The sequence below is a fragment of the Trichechus manatus genome, unplaced genomic scaffold (genome assembly GCF_000243295.1).
Source record: "Trichechus manatus latirostris isolate Lorelei unplaced genomic scaffold, TriManLat1.0 scaffold00007, whole genome shotgun sequence".
NCBI classification, from domain to species: domain Eukaryota; kingdom Metazoa; phylum Chordata; class Mammalia; order Sirenia; family Trichechidae; genus Trichechus; species Trichechus manatus.
Genome location: NW_004443943.1, coordinates 6,572,142 through 6,587,695, shown reverse-complemented (window position 1 = coordinate 6,587,695; position 15,554 = coordinate 6,572,142). Strand labels below are relative to the sequence as shown.

The following is a 15,554-nucleotide window of genomic DNA, read 5'->3' as shown; positions in this document are numbered from 1 at the left end:
AAACAAAAGTTAATTCTCCAGAGGCTACTCTCATTCTTTCAGATACAAGTATGATTTAATAACCACAATATAAAAAGATATAATCATAACTCAATTAGGTGTTTGATACTGAATACTCCTCAGCCCTCAGACTAATATCAAGTATTAAAAAAAACAATACCCACTGCCATTGATTCCAATTCATAGCAACACTATAGGACAGAGCAGAACTGCCCCATTGGGTTTCTAAGGCTGTAATATTTATGGAAGCAGACTGTCACATCTTTCCCCCACAGAGCAGCTGGTAGGTTCGAACTGCCAACCTTTTAGTTAGCAGCCAAGCGCTTTAACCACTGCGCCACCAGGGCCTCTTAATATCAAGTATTAGCCTGTAGTTAAATATTAACAAGAACATCTACTTATTATATATTGGTTTTATCTAGAGTTAAAATAACTTTCTGTTGTACGTGGCAAGGTTGCTAAATACACCCAACAATGATCACTAACCTCAAGCAGTCCCTTAGAGCTTCTCAGCTACCATACTATATTTCCCAAGTCTATTCACCTTTTCCATCCTCTGAGACTATTTCACACTCCCTCCCTTATCCATACTTCCAGCTTGATTCTCCTATTTGTTTTTTTAAATCTGAAGAAGAGTTTACAGACTAGGTTACAGACGATAAAAATTACTGCAATAAATGAGAGCTGTTTTGTTTTGTTGATGCTTCGTTAACGGGAAATAGATGATAATGATGGTAAAGAGAAAATATGTTCTACAACCTATCAAAAAAGATGATGGGCTAAGAATAAAATTGTCCCTGTAAATTAGATATTTAGATGACTAATAAGACTGTGGCTTCACTCTAGTCTCACTGGAAGTAATTAATAAGATAAATATGCTCTATCTAGAATAGTTTAGGTTCACCCTAACTAACGTAAACGAAATAAATCAGACTTCGTCAGTATGCTGGGGGAGTCCCTAGGTTGTACAAAGGCTTAACACACTCAGCTGCTAACCTAAAAGTTAGAGTTTCAAGCCCACCTCAGAAGAAAGGCCTGGCGTTCTACTTCCAGAAGATCAGCCATTGAAAACTACGGAGCGCAGTTCTACTCTGACACACAAGGGGTAGCCACGAGTCAGTGTCGACTTAATGGCAACTGGTAATACGCTTGAGAAATAACTATGATTACTGACATGAAGCAGCTTACAAATACAGACAGAATTTTGAATATTTTAAAAAACGAAGAGCTGATTTTTATACACACATACACACACACATGCGAGTGCATAAATCATTAAGATAGACGACATAAGAAAGTTCTATTGAAGACAACTGATTCTTATAAAGCCAATCTGTCACAGAACTGGCATTTGTGAACCTCAGATATATGAAAGATATTCTGTAAAGCTTGGTGCTGATATTTGTATAATAAATAAAAGGACATCTTTTTTTTGTAAATATGTGAAGTTCATTACAAGAGATCATACTAGCTAGAAATACACTTAAGTTTAAGAGGCTGTGGTCAATAATCTATTATTTACCTATTAATTTATGGATAGTGAATATAGAATTTCTATAGTTCCTTAATTTTTTGAGGTAGAGATCATGAAAATAACTACCAGGTGCTTCACCATGCAACATTTCATATTGTTACAAGCAGACTATTAAGCAAGATTTCTCAGTGATTTTACCAAGGACATTCTTAGTACGCTCAAAATATTTATATACTTCTTGCTGTGGAAGATGATAATATAAGATTACACAAATGTTACTATGAATGAAAGAAACTTTTCCATTTTGTTAAATATAAAGCAAAATACTGTTTTATAATGTATTAAGTATAAAAAATTACTATAGCAAATTCTCTACTGCTAGAATATAACCTTGATGCTTCAAGAAAATTCACCAGTATCAAATGAAGAAAAATGGGAATATTACAAGTATTGTGGAAAAAAATCAAAAGACCTATAGACAGATAAACAGTAGAGATAGGATAACTAGTCCCTTTAAAGGAAAGACAGGTAGGGGGCATTTAGGGAATCGAAGGAAGACTTACTTATTTTTTCACACTGAGTTAGAACTGATTCAATGGCACCTAACAGCAACAACAACGTGTATATAAGGGTTTGAGAATTTCACATCCGTTGTCCTACTGAATCATCACAGCATCCTTAGAGGTTAACTATAATTGGCTCCATTTTTCAGATGACAAAAATGAAACTCAGAGAGCTTAAGCTGCTTGTCCAAAGTCACAGAGAAGGAGTGGCACACACAAGTCAGTATATAATCCAGTACTTAAAACACACCCTCCTCCACCAGGTCCATACAATGGTTCTTATTTCTGTCCCTGGAACAGGTCTTATACTCTTCTAACATTCTAGCTCAAAACCAAGGGCATACAAGGCCCCAACCTGGTCCAATCTCTTCTGTCCCAACTTCACTCACCACTTACCATGTACCAGGAGCTCTGATCACACTGGACTCTCCTTTCTAATATGAAAATAAGAACATTTTTAGTGCCATGACTTTGCCCACGCTATTCCCTCTGTTCCATATCCATTTCCCTCATTCTCTGCTTATCAAAAACTTATTCATAATTCAAAATGTAGCTCAGCTTTCACCTCTTTGGTGAAACATTTCATGACTTGCCAAGAGAATGTCATTCTTTTTTTCCCCATCTCTCTTGTGTTTTTAATTTTTACTGGGGTGAAATATATGTAACAAAATATTTAAACCATTTTTACATTTAAAATTCACTAACGACATTCATCATGTTGTTCAGCAACCACACCTATCCATTTCCAAATCTTCATTGTATTTTTATCTCATTTTTATTACTGAGGGGAGGGGAGGGTCAGAGCTGGTTGACCAGTGCTATGTGAAAGCCTGAGCCCAGTGCAAGGTGACCCTGCACTGAAGACATTCTAGCACACTGGCTATTCCAGTGATGACTGACATTTTCCCAGGACCCCAACAGAAAGCCACAGTTCATCTCTGAATCCTCACTTCTTCCCTTGTTTATCTGGTGGTAATTCCATATCTTTTCCCATCTATGGATTACAATAAACACCCCCTCATTCCAACTGTTGCAATTGTCTGGGCTCTCCACACCTCTGCTACCACGCATATACTTTGTTCTTACCCAGAGTCTTGCTAATATCATCCTGGTTTTGATGCTTATATGTAAGCCCAAGGCACCAACCCTATTAACAATACTGGGTCTTCTCCTAACCTTTCAAGATCACAGCATTTACCAGTTTTATATACTAACAGTATTTGGACGAGACATACAACCATGTCTGCTTTTGCTTTTACCCCTATACACAGTGGCTGGCACATAATAAGCACTCAATAAACTCAATAAAAAATTGGATAGATGAATAATTTTTTCATGAGATAAAATATCCAAAAGTCCCTAGCCCAGTGTTTGGCACATAGTAGGTATTCAGTGGAGCCCTGGTGGTACAGTGGTTAAGAATTCCGACTGCTAACCAAAAAGTCAGCAATCTGAATCCACCAGCCACTCCTTGGAAACCCTATGGGGCAGTTCTACTTTGTCCCATAGGGTTAACAGGAAGACTTATTTAGATCCCCTTAATGAATATTATTGATTGTAAAAAATTTGAGAATATGAGTTCCGAGTTTCATTAAGTCCTTCCTCATTGTATTTGGAAAGTGTACTAGGTATTGGCTCCTAAAAAGGAGGAAAGACCAAAACCATTTCCCAACTATGAAGCGAAGTGAAAAGCAGAAAAAGCCCTTTTCCACATCAATTGCCAGCCATTTCTGAGATCAACAGAAGCTAAGAGTGAAGGAATTATAAGTAGAAACCCTAGGCCTCCAAATTTAGGGTAAAGGGAGAGGCAGGAAACAGATATGTATGCCACACTGTTTCAGTCCATGCTTCATGAAGCTTGACTAGTAGCTAGATCCAGATACCTCCCTATTAATCACACTAGAGATCACATTTGAGAACCTACATGATTTGCTCAAACCTACTTGATGTTATATTTTTCTGTCTCTTGAAATAACTCACTATCAACATCTAAAAGCATTTGATAGTAAATGTATTAGGCAACTATGTGTTTATGCAGTTACAAATAAGATTTATATATAACTAGCCTGAAATATTCAAATGCTGAATCTTTAAAAAAAAAAAAAAAAAATCCCACTGGTCACAGTATAAAATTAGAATTTACTCAAATTTGAATATACCCAAAATCAGTGAATTATACACCTTAAATGGGTGTATCTTATGCTATGTAGACTATATCTCAATAAAGCTGTATAGGAAAGAGAAAATCTATTGATTAGCACATTCTTATGCATCTCTCAAGTTGTAATTTGCTGAGCAAGTTGGCAGTACTTTCAGCATTTTACTACTTTGAATTATAAAAAAATATAATAACACCCATTGCCATTGAGTCAATTCTGATTCATAGCGACCTATAGGACAGAGCAGAACTGTCCTATAGGGTTTCCAAGGAACAGCTAGGGGATTCGAACTGCTGACCTTTCAGTTAGCAGCCAAACATAGGCTTTATAAAACTCTAGCCTAACACAGAAGATGCCCAAACAAAAAGAAAAAAAAAAAAAGCCAGAATATAAATTGTCATTAATCTAAACCATGTAAAGCACAGTAATACAAACCATAGTATTCTACTAAAATTTAAGAAGCCATTTATTTTATCACCCTGTGGGCTACACATGTATAAACATTTCCCAGCTTGTATTTCTTTCATTTACAATCAAAAGGATGAAAACAGAAAGATGATTCCATAAAGTTTCTTGCAAAATCAAAGCTAAACAATTTTCATGGTATAACAGTTTTGTCCTACTTCTTCCAGCGTTAATAAAGTAGGAAACCCCCTGAGGTAACTGCTGCTATTACTGGACTAATCTGCATCATGTATATTTTTTATTCCCTGTCCTTTTTTTCCCCTTCTATTTACATTTTCGCCTCTCTTTGCTCATTTTCCTGCCTCTTCTCATCTCGGCAGCACCATCATCTCAAGTTATATCTAAATAATAGTTTACAAAGTATTCTTACATAAATTACTGCATGGTCAAAACAACTCTACAGGCATTATTTTCAATTTTTAGGAGAAAAAGTACAGGCTCAAAGAGATTAATGAGTTGCCCAAGTTCACAACATTTACAAATAACCAAGATAGATACATTAGAATAGATGACTCTCAGATTATTTTGTGTAGAAGACAGTCTTAATTACCCAGTGCTGCTGTAACACAAACACCACAAATGGGTGACTTTAAAGAAGTCTATTTGCTCACAGTTCTGGAGGCTGACAGTCCAAATCAGAGTCTCAGCCATGTTGACTCTTTCACTGTCGGTAGCCCTGGGCATTCCTTAGTCCCTTTGCTTATAGACAATATCCTCACATGGCATCTGTCTTCTCACATGTATCTTTGTGTCTATTCTGGTCTTTCTGTAACTCAGAAGTGACCAGGTTTAGGATCCACCCTACACTGGCATGGCCTCATTAACATAGCAAAAAGAAAACTCTATTTCCAAACAGGATCATATCCACAGGTAAGGGCCAGGAATTCACCACATATTTTGGGGGGACCCAATTCAATGCATACCAGTCTACACTTTAAAAAAAAATAAAAACAAAAACCAAATCAGTTGTTATCCAGTTGATTCCAACTCACAGTGACCCCATGTGTATTAGAGTAGAACTGTACTCCATACAGTTTTCGATGGCTGGTTTTTTGGAAATAGATCATCAGGTCTTTCTTCCAAGGAGCCTCTGGGTGGGTTTGAACCCTCAACCTCTTGGTTAGTAGCCGACTACTTAGCCGTTTGCGCCACCCAGGAAATCTACAAAAACCTGTTGCCATCGAGCTGATTCTGACTCATAGCAACCCTATGTACAACACAACAAAACACTGCCCCGCTTTACATCATGCTCACAATCGTTGCTATGTTTGAGTTTACTGTTGTAGTCACTATGTTAATCCATCTCATTGAGGGTCTTCCTCTTTCTCAGTGACCCTCTACTTTACCAAGCATGATGTCCTTCTCCAGGGACTGGTCCCTCCTAAGTACGTGAGATGTAGTCTCGTCATCTTCCCTTCTAAGAAGCCTTCTGGATGTACTTCTTCCAAGACAGACTTGTTCGTTCTTCTGGCAGTCCACGGTATAGTCAATATTCTTCGCCAACACCATAATTCAAAAGCATCAATTCTTCTTTGGTCTTCCTTATTCATTGTCCAGCTTTCATACGCACATGAGGTGACTGAAAATACCACGGCTTGGGTAGGCGCACTTTAGTCCCTCAGAGTGACATCTTTGCTTTTTAACACTTTAAAGAGGTCTTTTACAGCAGATATGCCCAATGCAATACGTCGTTTCATTTCTTGACTGCTGCTTCCATGGGCACTGATTGTGGATCCAAGTAAAATGAAATCCTTGACAACTTCAATCTTTTCTCTGTTAATCATGATGTTGCTTATTGGTCCAATTGTGAGGGTTTTTGTTTTCTTTATGTTGAGGTGTAATCCATACTGAAGTCTGCAGTCTTTGATCTTCATCAGTATTTGCTTCAAGTCCTCTTTGCTTTCAGCAAGCAAGGTGTGTCATCTGCATTACTGCACGTGATATGCATATCATATCTGCACATCAGCATCAATAGTAAGTCCAAAATCTCATCCTCTGAGTCATCTAAATCACATATGGGTGAACTCTGGGTGTGTTCCATCCTGGGACAAAATGCCTCTCCATCTGTGGACCTATGAAACCTAGAGTACAAGTTATCTGCTTCCAAAGTACAATGGCAGAACATGCACAAGACAGACATTCTCATTACAAATGGGAGAAACTGGAGGGAAGGAGGGCCACAGGTACCAACAAGTCTAAAACCCAGCAGGGTAAATATCATTAGCTCTCAAGGCTTGAAAGTAATCCCTTGTTTTCTAGACACATCTGGACAATGGACCCAACTTTGGCCTCTGGGCATTGGCCACATTCTCTGGATTATGGGCAGAGGCTCCTCAGACCTGGGTGTCACCCACTTTCCAGACTCACTACGCCAGCGACCCCACATCCTTGGCCCTGGGTAGCCCCATTCTCCTGTCCCACCAGCACAGTAGCCCACCCACTCAGCTTTGGACAGCAGGCCTTTTCTTGGCCCACCTAAACAGCAGTCACTCCCTCCAGAATGGTGGTGGTGGTAACCCCACTCTTTGAAACCTAGAAGGTAGCCCCTCCCTTTGAAACCTAGGGGGCAGTAACTCCACCTTTTGAAACTCAAGAAGCAGCAACCCTGCATCTCATGCTCCTTCCGAAAGTTCTACTGATCTCTAAACTGCTCCCAGGATAGGGTCTTCCTTTCCTTGAAGGACAACAGATGTTTGCAACCAAGTTGCTCCACTGGTCCATTTCCTGCCTGTCAAATTCCAGGAGGAAGACAGTTTTCCTTCATTTCATCCTATCTCTGTCCCTTGTAGTGTAGACTGAGAAGATTTCTGCTGCAGTGGTTGATTAGATCCATCAGTCACAGGGTTAATCTCTTTAGCAGTGTGTATTTATGTCCTTGGTGTCCTTACAATGACACACTCTCTAAATTTTTACAATAGAATTTTCCAAATCTTTAAATTTTGGTTTCTTTTTGCACAATTTATTCCTAAATCAATCTCCTTCCTTCTACAGTTTACTGTAAGTGGCAAGGAGAAACCACATTGCGTCTTCAAGATTTTGCTTAGAAATATCCTCAGCTAAATATTCAAGTTCATTATTTACAAGCTCTACCTTCCATAAAATATTTGAATTCAGACAAGTTCTTCCCCACTTTATAACAAGGATCACCTTTCTTCCAGCATACAATAACATGTTCATTTCCTTTAAAAGCTTCACATTCTATGTCCACATTTCTAGCAACATTCTGTTCATGATAGAAGCTTTTTCCCTAGCTCTCAATTCTTTCTGAGCCCACATCATAACTGCCAACATCAGAACTGTCCATAATTCTACCAATAGTCTCTTCAAGGCAATACAGGCCTTACTATCAAGCACATCAAAATCCTTCCAGCCTCTACCCATTACTCAATTCCAAAATCACTTCCACATTTTAGGCATTTTTTAAGAGCAGCAACCCCATTCTGAGTACCAAATTCTGTCTTAGTTACCTAGTGCTGCTGTAATACAAGCACCACAAGTGAGTGGCTTTAAGAAACAAATTCATTTTCTCACAGTTCTGGAGACTGAAAGTCCAAGTCAGGGTCTCAGCCTGGTTGATTCCTTCCTTGTCAAAAGCCCTGGGCATTCTTTGGTTCCTTGACTTACAGACGATCCTCACATGGTATATGTGTTCCTCCCTGCATGTGTGTCTCTGTGTCTAATCTGGTCTTTTTATAACTCAAAAGTGATTAGGTTTAGGATCCACCCTACACTGGTACGTCTTCTTGAACATAGCAAAAGAAAAACCCTATTTCCAAACAGGATCACATCTACAGGTACCAAAACCAAAAACCACACCCACTACAGTTAGTCGATTCCGACTCATAGTGACAGAGTAGAACTGTCCCACAGGGTTTCCAAGGAGCATCTGGTGGATTCGAACTGAAGGCCTTTTGGTTAGCAGCCAAACTCTTAACCACTACGCCACCAGGGTTTCCTCCACAAGTATAGGGGCCTGGAATTCAATACATATTTTGGGAGGACACAATTCAATCCAAAACAAAAGCCAAAAGGGTTGTTGATCACTAGTAAATCCTTGCTTTGATTTTTAAATCATGTGCTCATTAATCCTAAACTACAAAATTACTTTTAATTAAAGTACTTCCTCTCTTATGCAAATTCTTTTTTTAGTCTCTACTTTTCAAAGTAATGATACTGTTTGCTCAGTTATTCTACCCCTTCCAAACAAGCTTTTTAACCTTTTTAATTATCTAGATTTCTAATCTAATACCCTCAGCAACCTTTGCTAATCTTTCAGTGTCACTTAACTGAGGAATAATAATTCGAATCTAGATATCTTAACTTCTTGGTTCCTTTTTCTCATACACAACATTCCTAAAAAGTGCTACTTAAAGCAAAAAAAACAGGAAGATCTTACAATGGAAATCTCTCTTGCAAAGGTGTCTCTACCAGCATGTGTTCAAGAAAAGAAGAGAGTGAAGACCAAAAGGGCAATTATAATTATTTGTGAATAAATTTAAGCAATGTGCTGATCTGAATCACCAACATATATACTTGGGACTGAAGGATCTTTAAATTAAAAAAAAAAAGAGTTAAAAGAACCTCAGCTCACTTTTTTTATACAATTAAAGTACAGGAGAATCCCAAATACCTAAGGTAGATATCAATTTACTATTTCCTGACCAAGGATATTCACAGGGAGATACCAGGATTCCCTGGCACACACAGTCAACGAGTAGAAGCAAGACAAAGACTGAGGAAAGGAACATGCTCAAACTGGAGGCCCTTTCTCTTCTGGATCTCAAGAAAAGGTTCTAAGGCTATCTGCTGAGGAAAACCCATGGCTTTTATCTAACAAGCACATAACAAACCTACATAATCAAAATGTCTGGGAACTAAGCCTAGAAATTTGAATTTTAGCAAACATATAGGTTACTCTTAAACCCATTCAAATTTGAGTGGTTAGGTAGCCAAGATGCTTGTTTAATTAAATTCTGTCTGTTCTGACAAGGGACTTCACATGGTATACACTGCTTCAAGTAAAGTGTTCACTAAAGTAAAAAGAAAGAACTATTGTGCCCTTACAAAGATCATTTTGCCTCTAACAATGAAACTTACCAGTGTGTTCCAAAGACTGCAATTTCAAACCTGGAGGTGGGGAATGAGGGAGTAGAATAGGAGGTAAGAAGGGAAGACACGCAGAGAAAATATTTCTCTTGATTTTTTTTTCCCAGTCAAAATGGGAAAAGAAATTGCATAATATATTTGGAAAGACGAACATTTGTAAATTAATACAGTCGTTAGTACTAGTATCTATGCTGTAACTCAATTACAATGATCTACTTGTGTATCTCATTTAAGAACATGATTACGAAAAGCAAAGGTATTAAGTTTTGTCTAACGAAGTAAAGAAGGATTAGGGAGAAAAATACATAAATATCATGTTTTTATAACACTAGGATTGATTTTAAATAAAGTCTTTTAAAAAGCCACTCTCATGAACTAAGACTAAAAGAAGTATTTTTAAGGAAAGATTACCATTTGGTGCAGTGGGAGGTGACCAGATGCCATAGTATGTTGGCAAATATTTTCGTAGCTCTAAAAGAACACTGTCACTACAATCAGCAGCATAAACCTGAAACAAACGGAAATATAACAATTCCATGTTAGTTTCTTACAATGTTTTGTAACTGCCCCGCACATTTCTCAAATAAAACACAATACTGTTGAATCATAATTTATCTGGGTATAAGTTTCAACTGAAGTAAATCTGGAATAAGCAAAAAAGATTACCAGGTGCCTCCAATGAAAAACTATGTATTGTTTAGAGAACACCCTTCCTGCTTATCTGATTTTAGCCTTTCATTGTCCTTGAGCTATTTTACAACTCTGTAAATTGTAGATAATCAATAGGAGTGCAAAATAATTCCTGTCCATATACATCCAAATAAACTCTGGGCAGTAAGGGTTCAAATGCCTTCCCTTCATACCTCATGGCGGGAGGGGGGAAGTTTAGTATCTATTGTAAATTTATTTCAACCTTCTTTTATTCCATGTAAATTTGTACTTCTTTGACTTCTCTTCCAAACCAGTTTTAACATCTGCCTGGTTCCCTTATTAAATAATAAGTTAAATAAAATCTTTAATGTATATTCATTTTATATCTATAAGGAAGTCGTGATTTTACCTTTTTTACAAAAATTATCCTTTAACACAATTTAAGTCTAATTATTGCTTATTTAATTCCTTGACTTATAACCATTAATAATTCTGGAAGACACTAGGAATTTCTAGATATCCTGAAGCCAAATTCTAGCTTTTTTCCTAGAAGAGGAGAGAAAGAATATATACACTTTTAAAAACAATTTGTAAGACATTTTAGCCAATGAACTCTCCCCAAATATGGTCTACTTAAATATCCAAAAGTTTACTGGTGTAAAATGCTTATAAAAACTTATTATCAGAATTCTATTTATATATATCAAACCATATTCATGTCAAGTAGTTACATAAAACATAAATCTATAACCCCAATCAAAATCCCAGCAAGTTATTTTGTAGATTTCAACGAACTGATTCTAAAGTTTACATGGAAAGGCAAAAGACCCAGAATAGCCAAAAAAATACTGAAGAACAGAGCTGGAAAACTGACATTACCCGACTTCAAAACTTACTATAAAGTTACAGTGATAAAGTGTGGTATTGGTGAAGGAATAGACAGACAGATCAGCTGAACAGAATAGAAAGCCCAGAAAATACAGTCAATTGATCTTTGACAAAAGAGCAAAGGCAATTCAATGGAGAAAGGATTGTCTTTTCAACAAATTGTACAGGAACAACTGGACATCAACATGCAAACACACGAATCTAGACACACAGCTTACCTCTTTCATAAAAATTAACTCATAGACCTAAATGTAAGATGCAAAACTATACAACTTCTAGAAGATAACACAGGGGAAAATGTAGGTGACTGAGGTGTGGCGATTTTTTAGATACATCAAAAGTATAACAAATGTCTAAGAAAAAATTGGTAAGTTGGACTTCATTAAAATTAAGAACTTCTGCTCTAGGAACGACACTGTTAGAAGAATGAAAAGACAAGCCAGAGACTGGTAGAAAGTATCTGCCAAACAGGTATCAGATAAGAAAACAAACAACTCAATCACAAAATGGGCAAAAGGTCTGAGCAGAAGCCTCAACCTCACCAAGGAAGACACATAGATGGCAAATAAATATATGAATAAATGCTGTCTGTCTGTCTATCTCTCTTCAGTGTTATAGCTCTGTCTTCCACATCTAGGAGGTTCTCAGCGCAGGGACCCCAGGTCCAAAGGACGCACTCTGTTCCACTCTTCTTGATGGTAGTGAGGTGTCCCTGAACCTCTGTGGGACTGGCCCTTATAAATAAAACCTAAGAAAGCTGGAACCTGTGTAAGGCAGAAACCTGTCAGAGAAGGAAAACTCAAATATTTTCCACTAAAACAAACGGTAGAAAAGTGGTAAGACCGCACCCTGTCAAAGGCAGAAAATCTGCAAGACCCGGAAAAACAAGGCACTTCCATCGACTACTGGTTCTCACAGGTTTCACTGTATAAGGAAACTCTGTCAATTTCAAGGCATGGCCCTCCCAGCATGACCACAAAGAGACCAACTCCCTCGGTGAACTGCAAGTCAGTCAATCCTATTGGGTGGATTTTAAAACCACTAATTGCGTAATAATGGACCAATTCCTTGCAAGATTGTGGCCCAGCCAATCATTTTGTGGGAGTTATAAGATCACGGCTAGAAAGGCCATATAAAAGAAGCTGATTGCACTGCAAATACTCAACATCATACGTCACTCGGGAAATGCAAATAAAACCAACAAGGAACTGCTACTATATACCTATTGTAATTGTATGCTGTTGACTCGATTCCAACTCATAGAGACCCTGTATGACAGAGTAGAACTGCCCCACAGGGTTTCCTAGGCTGTAATCCTTATGGGAGCAGATCACCAGGTCTTTTTTCCCGCGAAGCCACTGGTGGGTTCGAACCACAGACCTTTCAGTTAGCAGCTGAGCACTTAACCACTGCACCACCAGGGCTCTTGTACACCTATTAGAATGGCTAAAATCCAAAACACTGACAACATCAAATGCTGGTGAGATGTACAGAAACCGGAACTCTCATTCATTGCTGGTGGAAATGCAAATAGTACAGCCACTTTGGAAGACAGTCTGGCAGTTCCTTACAAAGCTAAACACAGGCATACCATTTGATCCAGCAATAGCATGCCTACATATTTACCCAAATGAGATGAAAACATGTGTCCACATAAAAAGTTGTACAAAAATGTTTTATGACCTTCTGGAAAAGGCAAAACTAAAGAGACAATGAAAAGATCAATGGTTGCCAGAGATTTAGGGGGAGGGGGAATGGATGAATAGGTAGAAAACAGCATTTTTAGGGCAGTGAAACTATTCTGTATGATATTATAATGGTAGATACATGACATTAAGCATTTGTCAAAACCCACAGAACTGTACAACACAAAAGATGAATTCTAATGTAAACTATGGATGTTAATAATAATGTATCAATACTGATTCATCAATTGTAACAAACGTACCACAGGAATGCAAGATGTTAATAGGAAAAATGATTTGCAGGGGAGAGGGGATATGGGAACTCTGTGTACTTTCTGACAGTTTTTCTATAAATCTAAAATTGCTCTAAAAAATAAAATCTATTTTTAAAAAAATCTAATTCTACAGAACAAACTCAAGTGTGGCAGAGACTCACTAACTATCCATGTGCTACACTGTATTTCCCAGCATCCCCTGTTGAAATGTAAGCAGAAGTGATATTAGTCACTCACAGTCCAAGGTGGTTAGGAGCAGGGTGTACCTTATCCATTCCTCTGTTCAGTGACTGCGTGGACAGAGCGTTCAGGATGCCCTAACTACAAGATGGGGGATAGAAGTAAATCTCTATGTACTAACCTAAAGAAAACAAGTCCACGATATATTTCTAAGAGAAAAAGATAAAAGGCATATTACATGCCAAAAAGTATAGCACTTTCATGTAAATTAAATAAGAAATATATGTGTGCATATAAGCTCTGTAAAAGCATAGCAAAATTAAGAATATGGATTAAAAAACATTCATAGTTTAATTCTGGGTATGGAACTGGAATAGAGAATTAAACTTTTTCATCCTTTAAATATTCTTTAAAAGTAGTGGGACTGCTATTTACTGCAACATGCCAGAAAAAATAACCTAAAAACCCTCCTACCTAGAAATGTGGGATAAAATATTAAAAATATTTTCTTAAATGCATAGCTGAGCTCCCAAGGAAGCAAAGGGAAATGAACAGGGATCCAAAACAAAGAGGAAACAAAACTGTTAAACTGGAATAATGGCTTGGGTTTCACAAAGGTTCATTCTGTGAAGACTGAACCAAAGGATCTCTGAACTCAGGAACTAAGTGAAGCTGAGGGCAAAGTTGCTCTACAGAAACAGAGAAAGTAAATAAAAGTCTAAATACTGGACACTGAAAACCCTGGCATTTCCCCCCATCCAGTGGTGTCACTAGGGCTGGTGTCACCCAGTGCAGTAATTCAAATGGTGTCACACACACACCCCCAGTGGCCCTGCCCCTCAAGCCCCACCCCTCACAGCTCCCTGAAGCTCCTCTCCTCTCCTACTGGCTAAGGCAGAGACCCTTCTCTCGGCCCAATGATGGAAGCCATGGCTTGGCCGCCCACACCCTGACCGGTGGATGATGGGGGGGGGGGTGGTGATGAGTTACCATACTGGGTGACGGGTGACACCAAGCCTAGCAACACCACTGCCTTGGCAGCCCCCCTCCTGATGGTGTCCCACCAGCTGCTGCCATCGGGCAGCCTGGGATCATTTTAGTGTCACCCCCTCTGACAGTGTCAAGGGATGTGGTCCACACCCCCCATCCCTCTAGTGACGTCACTGCCCCCATCACCCGCACGCTCCAAGAAGGCTGGCAGTCAAGTTGATCATGAAAGAGAGAAGCAACAAATAAACAATATTAGGAACGAAAAGGAGGTCATAACCAGACACAGCAGAGGTTTTCAAAAAATACTATGAACTTTGCCAAATAGGTAATTTTGTAGATAAAATATAATCTAACTATATTTTACTATCATATTAACAAATAAAAAGATCTGAAGACCTCTAAGAAACTGAATCACTGGTTAAAAAATCTACTACCCCCTCCCAAGGAAGAAAGAAGGATGGAAAGACAGAAAGAGAGAGACACAACAAGAGTCAGACAAGATTGCTCTGGTGAGTTTCTAAGTAAGTTCTATCAAGCATTTAAGGAAAACAAAAACCTTAAGTGATACAAATTACTTCACAGAATAGCAAAAGAAATGCTCCCTAATTCATTTTAAGATGCTAGAAGAAACCCGATACCAAAACCACATAAGGACAGTATGAGAAGAAAATAGTAGTTCAATCTCATTTATGAGCTGTCTTAGTCATCTAGTGCTGCTACAACAGAAATACCACAAGCGGATGGGTTTAATGAAGAGTTTATTTCCTCATAGTCAAAGTAGGCTAAAAGTCCAAATTCAGGGCGTCAGCTCCAGGGGAAGGCTTTTTCTGTCAGCCTTCTTCTCTTCAGTGTTCCCCCGGACTAGGAGCTTCTCGGCCCAGGGGCCCCAGTCCAAAGGACGCGCTCTGCTCCCAGCACTGCTTTCTTGATGGTATGACGTCCTGCTGTCTCACTGCTCACTTCTGTCTTTTATATCTCAAGAGATTGCCTCAGGACACAATCCAGTCTTATAGATCCAGTCCTGCCTTACTAACACAACTGCCACCCATCCTCCCTCATTAACATCATAGAGGCAGGGTTACAACATACAGGAAAATCACACAGTACCAAGAATCATG

The 15,554-nt window shown here is 38.4% G+C and overlaps 1 protein-coding gene across 4 annotated transcripts in view; it reads right to left on the bottom strand.

The window, feature by feature from the left end:
• Nucleotides 1-15,554, bottom strand: part of IPMK (inositol polyphosphate multikinase) — a 58,671-nt gene that overhangs the window by 26,371 nt on the left and 16,746 nt on the right. For 2 of the 4 annotated variants that reach the window (XM_023739426.1, XM_023739436.1), the window contains exons 3-4: nt 10,179-10,275; nt 9,759-9,788 (exon numbers count right to left, since the gene is read on the bottom strand). In XM_023739426.1, the coding sequence (XP_023595194.1) occupies nt 9,759-9,788; nt 10,179-10,275 (127 nt within the window). The remainder of the gene's footprint in view (nt 1-9,758; nt 9,789-10,178; nt 10,276-15,554) is intronic. The other 2 variants (XM_004369879.3, XM_023739444.1) reach the window with 1 other exon arrangement.